The 7,805-nt window shown below is 34.3% G+C and overlaps 1 protein-coding gene across 2 annotated transcripts; it reads left to right on the forward strand.

The window, feature by feature from the left end:
- The first annotated feature begins 1,231 nt into the window (after nucleotides 1-1,231).
- Nucleotides 1,232-6,167, forward strand: LOC107808930 (large ribosomal subunit protein mL43). 2 transcript variants are annotated; one of them, XM_016633499.2, is made up of 4 exons: nucleotides 1,232-1,395; nucleotides 1,732-1,811; nucleotides 3,054-3,130; nucleotides 5,690-6,167. In XM_016633499.2, the coding sequence occupies exons 2-4, from the start codon at nucleotides 1,732-1,734 to the stop codon at nucleotides 5,860-5,862; spliced, it is 330 nt and encodes a 109-aa protein (XP_016488985.1). In that variant the 5' UTR covers nucleotides 1,232-1,395; the 3' UTR covers nucleotides 5,863-6,167. The 2 variants fall into 2 exon arrangements, with proteins under 2 accessions (XP_016488985.1, XP_016488976.1); XM_016633490.2 differs by having other exon boundaries at nucleotides 1,236-1,395; nucleotides 3,054-3,160.
- Nucleotides 6,168-7,805: the final 1,638 nt, after the last annotated feature.

Below are 7,805 nucleotides of genomic sequence, written 5' to 3' on the forward strand. Positions count from 1 at the left end.
AAACAAATTCGTTGAAGTTAATATGACTGATTTGTTTATCAAATCTCTACCAACGATATTTTGAAGATGGTGCACAAAATTGGGATACGAAGGCTCAAGGATGTGAATTGATGCTCTCATCAGGGGGAGTTAATACGCGTTGTACTCTTTTTCCCTTACAAGGTTTTGTCCCACTGGGTTTTCCTTGCAAGGTTTTTAACGAGGCAACCAAAAGGCGTATAATTAGATATGTGTACTCTTTTTCCTTTTCTAGAATTTTTTCCCACTGGGTTTTATTTTAGTTAAGGTTTTAATGAGACACATTATCTGTTGAATAGACATTCAGGGGGAGTGTTATAAATAGAATTTTATTTATGGTGAATGTCTATATTTAGAGAGATTCTAGAGATTATTACTTGGTGGCTAAGTCATTCTTTCCCTATAAATAGAGGGTGCTATTCCGTTGTAATTCATCCCATATCAATAAGAATTCTCTTCTCTCTACTTTTCTCTGCAATATTCTTCTTCTTCTTTTATTGTTTTATAACAAGTTTATATTTTTTTATTCAGAAAAGAAATATGCGTGAGTAGAGAGTAAGGAAGGAATAAGGAAAAAAGGAAAAATATGAAATAGGTAAAGAAAAGGGAAAATCACAGGAAAAAAATTGCGTAAGACCATACAACTATACAAGTGATTCCATGGATAGGAATAGATGGATTCGGTTTTACCTCTTTTTCGTTTCATTCTTTGTTATCGTTGTTATTTTCACATAAAGAGAAATGATTAGGTGCTATATACATACATATTAAATGTATAAATTGAAGAGATCAATTTTTGAGATCTTCTTTCTTTACATGTCTTTTTAAGAAAAATTACAAAATATATATAACATCACTTATATAGACTATAGAAAAATCAAATATCTCTAGAAGTCTAAACTTTCTTAAGTGATTAAAAAAACTAGAAAATAATTTATAATAATAAAATGAATAAAAACTTGAAATTTAATCTATCTGAATGTGAAAATTAAAAAGAATCTTTAGCATAGAAAAGAACAGTTTTTATATTTGATATTAGAAATACGTATATCACTAAGATTTATATGATTGCGAGAAGCGCGGACAAATTTACTAGTTTTTTATAATTTTAGTCGCGTATGTCTGAAGTTGTTTCGAAATGGCTAAACATGCAAAATTTTATATAATACGACTATGATTTAAATTATAATTCCGAAATTGGCTATCTGTGCACTTGCCCCAATTGATGATTGCGGCCCGAAGCCCAAATTCTTGCTCCAATTCTCTTTGCGCAAGCCGCACGTTCTCTTCTCCCTCTCTGCCGTTAAACTTGCAGCCGTCGGTTCTCTTTATGCTGCAAAACTCTTCAAAATTCTGTATCTCTGACCCAATAAAAATGTATGTATTTCTCTTTCTATCTACAGATAATTTCATCATTTCATGTTTTTGCAATAATTTTAATCGTAAAAGCACTAATATTTTGTGAATTCGATTGTAATGTTGCATCTGTTCCCATTGCTTAAATTAAAGCCTCAACTTTAATATCATAGTCGTGAACTGACTGCTATATTAACGTGCTCCAAAAATACACAAAAAAAGGCTCCAACTAATTTGAAATGGAGCCCTGCTGCTTTGTTTTCTCTACTTTTTACTTTAAATAACACTCTGCAATGTGTTATTTTTGGCTTCAATTATTATTTTTGAATGATAAATTTATAATTGTGATTGATCTAGATGGCACTAAGAGGTGTTTGGCAGCTAAAGAAGCTGGTAGTGAGCTATTGCAATTGGGGTGGCAGCAGCAGAGGAATAAGGTATCATCCTATTTTCTTTTTAGTCTGCTTAAAGAATAAAGACCTCTTTTTAAATTTTGAAACAGTGTAACTTAAACTTTCCATGTTACCCTTAATGGCAAGCTTTTGTTGTCATACAAATGTTATCACATGTTTAGGATCAGAAGTTCAAAAGGTCTTCATTTCTTTTTTAAACTCGTGCCCAGTCAAATTGGTATACATAAGTTGGATGGAGTGATTGTGTATTTATAGGCCTGTTACATTCAGTTTGAATCATAATGAGACTGTTTCTACTGGGGATTGTCGAGTTCCATGTAAAACGAAGTGGGAAAGGAAATATGCAAGAACTGAAACTTATAGAGAATCAATACTTTAGTTCAACTCTTCTAAGGAATGTGGCAATTGCAGATAATGTAGTTGCAACTTGAAGCAAAAACCGGAAGTTACTCCTAAAAACTAAAGAGAAAATAAAGAGGTTTATACTTTATATCATTTCAGCCTTGACAACGCGTCTTTATGGATAATTATCCTACCTTTGCAAATTTAGAAGTGTTTCACGCATATCTTTATGCATCTCAATTTAATAACCTCTTCTGAACTTTGTTGTCTTATAATCTTTGGTGCTAGTGAATTATGGTCAAACGAAATGGGAATAACGGAGCATTTTTGTTTCTTTGATAAGTGGGATTGATTGAGTATTGCAATGTTATTAGTCTGACTTTTATTTGAATGTCTTTTTCAAACTTAATCGGAATATTGGCCCAATCTAAATATAACAAGAAAGTTCGTTTTTTCATGTGTCAATCAATTATGAAGTGTCACTGCATATGTTTTGATTTGTGTTAATTGTTATATTTGTCTTTTTATTATCTTGAGCCGAGGGTCTTTCGGAAACAGCCTCTCTACCCTTCGGGGTAGGGGTAAGGTCTACGTACACACTACCCTCCCCAGACCCCACTTGTGGGATTTTACTGGGCTGTTGTTGTTATTGTTGTTGTTGTTGTTGTTGATGGGCCATACTGCAATTTTACATATGAATTGCTCAGTCCTATTTGAAGTTTAAACATGTAGGAATTGTAATCAGAGGAAAATACTGTCTCTTGATTGTAAAAAAAAATGGGTTAACAATTATTCATCAGCCTTTAGCAGGAAAAGAGGAAAAAGAATGGGCTGCTAGGTTTCGGATGATTGAGTTAGAGGAATATATATAGCAGTGGTTCTAACTTCCATGGTATATGTTAAGGTATGTATCTACTATTTCAGGGCATTCATGGAGTCTGAATTGCCAGCATTCAAGGAGCAAAATCCGCAGCTTGAGGTGGTGACTGAACTAAATCGTGGTCAGCATCCTTTCTTGAAGGGATTATATAGTAAGACCTTGTCTCAACGTCCTCTCAATTATTTGCTGTAAAAAAAGTTGTGTCTTGAGAGGGATGCATTTGATGAAAAGTAATTAGCAAGGGTATTTTCAGTTGACTGTGACCTGAGCATCTTTTGTTTTTCGCTTGGGTTGCCTAGGCATTCCTAGACCTGATATTGAGAAACTAAAAAGGGTTCCACTTGATTTCTGGTCTATGTTTAGAAGCCCTCTTTATTGTGTGGTTTTCCCTTTTTTCTCATATATCTAGTATTTTTACCAGAATCTTAGGTCAAAGAGCATAAGTGTCTGAAAAACAATATATGGTAGCAAATTCCTGATTTATTATTCAAAGGGGAAACCAGGATAGTGGAATATACTTCGTGCCAAAGCTACTCTAGGTGGTCCTTTCAATTATGGCTCTTTGTTGGCTGAAATCCATTCTAATTTGGAACCCTCTCTAAGTTATAGCTTTCTAAATGGTGATTAGCAAGAGAAACTTTTTGCTCTGTTTTTGAATAAACTGTATTCAGTTACCATCCAGTATCCTCACACCCTCAGCGATTCCAACTACTCATTGTAATCGTCTTTGCTGCAAATATTGTGGAAACCTCTTAAGTAAAAACTCTGATTCTCCGACCGTCGACCTGCATCTCTCCATCCTTCTCCCTCTTATCTTCATGATCTCATATACTTTCCTCTAGTCCTTTCTTTCACGATTCACTCCTTACGCATGTGGGGCTCAATGGATCTTGACTGACTCTAAATCACACATGAGGCTTAATATTTCAACTATGTCAAGATCAATGTAAGAGGAGTCAGTCTCACCGACTCGGTGAGAGATAACATCGTTCATGGCATCTCTTTGATAATAACTTCAAAACAAGACTCATGCATGTATATCGTCAAAAAATTTATAAAATTCACATGCAAGTATTATCTTCTACAAAACTATTTTCCTAGCGACGCCACGAATGATATCATCTCTCACGGGGTAGATGTGACTGACTCCTTATTTCATATCTTCCAGACATAGCTGAAGACAGAGATACCGAGTCTCAGGAGTAATTACCTTATCAAAAAAAAAAAAAAATGAGTCTCAGGAGTAATTTAGAGATCGGACATAGTCCACTGAGCCCCATATTGTCCGTTGAGGCATGATTCATTATGTTTGAGTTTTGTTAATCATTTGTACGCGTTGTGATAAAACTCTAGATGCTCCATACATGTAACGTGTTGGTTACGTAAATTAATGTGTTGTTATCTTAGCTTAGACGTGTTTTATATGTTTGTTACTATGAATGACCTCTATGGCTAGTAAGCAGTTGCATTAAGACTCATTATGTTAGGATGTAGTTTGTCCAGCTCTAGGGTAACTTCTGCCTAAAATTCCATTGATGGGGTTAGACTCTCAACGACAGGTTAAGCCCTTCTAAGTGCCGGTCATGGTTTCCTAGTTGGTTTATCACACCTGGCCCAAAGTTTGTGGCTCTGAACCCTGTGCATTCATCCTTTTGTGCACTCGAGTCAAATGTAATTGAATCCCTCTTGGACTCTGCTGGATTATTTACGGTAGGTCGTGCTCAACTCTGCCCAAGCTCCATGAAAATGTTTAGACTGGGAATCAGCTTATCGAGATAACACAAGACAGCTTAACCAGCTTCCTCTTTAAGTCCTCCAATCAGACGGGTTACTAACAGGATTGTGGAGGTTTAGGTCCATAGGAAGGACAGACCACTATAGTGTGCATAACAAAGGCCCAATTCTACATATCTAGAGACCAGGAGAAGACTGCAACAACCAGTCAACCAGGCATTAAATAATGGAATACCAAAGGCATATGATGGCGTGCATTTTGTGCATTGTCCCTTTTTTGCGCTACTTCTGAACAATATGCCAAAGTAGAACACAGTAAGAAAAAAGAGCTGGATCAGGTAGTCCAGAGAGAATCGCGGAAATAGCAAAGACTAAAATCGGGAGCAAAAAGGACTAAAGATAATTTAAGCAGTACGGAAGTAGAGCTTGCAATCCTGAGGAGCGTTGATGGAAGTACCTGGTTTTTGCTTTTCTCTATCCCAGTACTCCCTGCTGTCATTTTAATAACAGGCCCTAAGTTTCTTTTTCCCAATTTAGCCTACAAGCCGGCGGACAGGTTTGATGTTGATAGCTAAAGGAAGTGTCAAAGCTAATATGTTTGCTCATATCAAAGGCATTTTGCCACCCGTAACTCCGTGCCAAAGAAGACAAATACCTAAAAATGTATTTTGCAAAAATATGCGTTTTGAAGATAATATTCCTAATTATGCCTTGTACATTTGTTGTATCAGTTTATTTAGAAACCAGTTGTTTCTCCTGTAATTTCTATTAACGGGTGAAAATTCATGCATGAGCATATAACTTCCAAATCAGTCTGTAATGGGTGCCATTTCATGTGTGTAACTAATAACTATCAGTGGGTTCTGATTTTCTTTGGCATTTCATGTGTGTAACTATCATTGGGTTTTGATTTGGTTTACAATTTTTTTATTTGCTTTACAATTAGAGAACAAGAACGAGCGTGTTGTATGTGTGAGAAATTTGAGCCAAGACGAAGTACTTGAAGCAGCGACCAAGCTAAGGAATTCGCTTGGCAGAAAGGTGGTGAAGATGAAGACTCGACATGTTACAAAACAACCAAGCGTTCAAGGTACATGGTCAACAGCATTGAAGTTATAAGCCAAAAGAAAAAATTCAATGCTTTTACGTAGGTTTTTATAATTTGAATATGTAAGTCAGAGGTGCAGTCTTTTGGACAAACAAGATATAGATTATGTGGTCTACATGTAGTGAGAAGGTAGACTTTTCAATGTGATGCACTTCATAATATAATAACATAGTCATGATGCTACTGGAATAGGGGAATGTAAGTGCATGTGTTTGTTATTGTCATGTTGAAGTTTTGCACTTGATTTGATGTTAGTCAACAGTTAAATCCTTTGGCTGAAAAATGTTGGTCTTACTATGGCCCTGATTTGCTTTTCTTCATTGTTTTTCCAGTTTCTTAATTGCCAGGACTATTGAGGAGCTTTTAGCTTCTTTTCAGACCATTGTCGTTGGCTGGTGTAGTAGGGAGATTTTAATCTCCACATAATATTCAGCATTTTGGCTGTGATTATTTGTTTTCCTCATAAATAATACTTGGATTTGAGATAGCGTTTGCACGGTTTCTTGCAAAACTTTTTGGTGTGTAGAAGGCATTGTTTCAGAAGATGTTGATTTCCAATGGTCATTTCTTGACCTCTTAACGATAATTTGTGAGTGAAAAAAAAATAAACAGCTCCAACGGTGGTTTGCATCCACTGGTCATTTTTGGGTTTGAATGGTATTTTACGAAGGGAGATTTGCATAGAAGTATTAACCCAACACACTACATTGCATCTACTTAGCTAAATTTTTAAGTTAATCCATTATCTTTTTGTACCGGTGTTTATACATTTGATATACAACATTATACACTTATTATAATGTTGCATAATGTCATCTACCAAAATTTGGTTTCGCACCAACGAACTTGAACTCACGAAAACATCATCAAATAGCTCAAATTTTCATCGAATAGTTTCTAAGTTTAACCACTAACTTTCAAATGATATTGTTAACAAACTCCAATCATAAATTTGTCAGAAGTTTCAACAAGTCACAAAACTCATTTTTGAGTTTGCGAACTTTAAAAAACTCTAACGATGATGGAGTTATTTATTTTTCACTTTAATTCATCCAACAATGTTTAAAACTTTAAATTGTTGGGATATATACTATTAACCATGAATTTTAGTTTGGATATAATATTTATTATGGAACAATTATTTATTCAATTTTAATAAAATTTTAAATAGATCATATATTCGTTTGTGTCATTTACTTATATAGTAGATGATTTAGTGTAAAGAGTTTAGCTTATACACGAAGATTAAATCATCGGTTCTTATAAGTATAAAGATCATGTTAACAATCTAATGATGGAATTGGACAAACCATCAGGAACGATTGTAGCACAAGATTATATATAATTTATCTTGATTATGGGAATGGTATAATTCCGACTTCTTGTGCTAGTACATTTTGTATGTATTGAACGGACAAAGTAGAGATAAGTATTTTATACTGACTTAATAAAATAAATTCTCTAGCCACTAAACGTACTTACACTCTTAATTTAGATCTAATTATTATTAGTTGTGTATATTATTTATTATTTTGATTTATTAAAAGACGAGATTCTTTTGTGGGTCAATATACTTGGTAAATTGGACAATGATGATATACATTGGCGAAACAATAGTTAATTGAAGGAATCCATATCTACACCATTATGAAAGCTTATAAGTTTTCATGTGTAAAGCCTGCAGGTGGATTTTGTATCCGTCACATGAAATAAGTTAAGCGAAAGTTTAACGAAAATAATCAATGAATTAAATATTCAGTAATTTAGTTTATTTGATTAGTATCTGAATCTTAACATGGGGAGTTAAATAAGGTTTAATGGAAGAATTTCGAAATTGAATTGATGAATGCAGTTACAAATTTTTAGTGGAATAATTCGTAATTTATTATGGTAGTATATAATAGGAAGCCTCGTTAATTAAATATTGCAGTCCCTGTTGTGCCCGAATAATTAG

Source organism: Nicotiana tabacum, chromosome 16 (genome assembly GCF_000715075.1).
Source record: "Nicotiana tabacum cultivar K326 chromosome 16, ASM71507v2, whole genome shotgun sequence".
NCBI lineage: Eukaryota > Viridiplantae > Streptophyta > Magnoliopsida > Solanales > Solanaceae > Nicotiana > Nicotiana tabacum.

Excerpts from the sequence above, each read along its gene's own strand:
- LOC107808930 (XM_016633490.2), top strand. The coding sequence starts at position 1,732 with ATGGCACTAAGAGGTGTTTGGCAGCTAAAGAAGCTGGTAGTGAGCTAT. Across the intron at positions 1,812-3,053 it reads GGCAGCAGCAGAGGAATAAG|GGCATTCATGGAGTCTGAAT; the intron begins GTATCATCCTAT and ends CTACTATTTCAG. Across the intron at positions 3,161-5,689 it reads TTTCTTGAAGGGATTATATA|AGAACAAGAACGAGCGTGTT; the intron begins GTAAGACCTTGT and ends CTTTACAATTAG.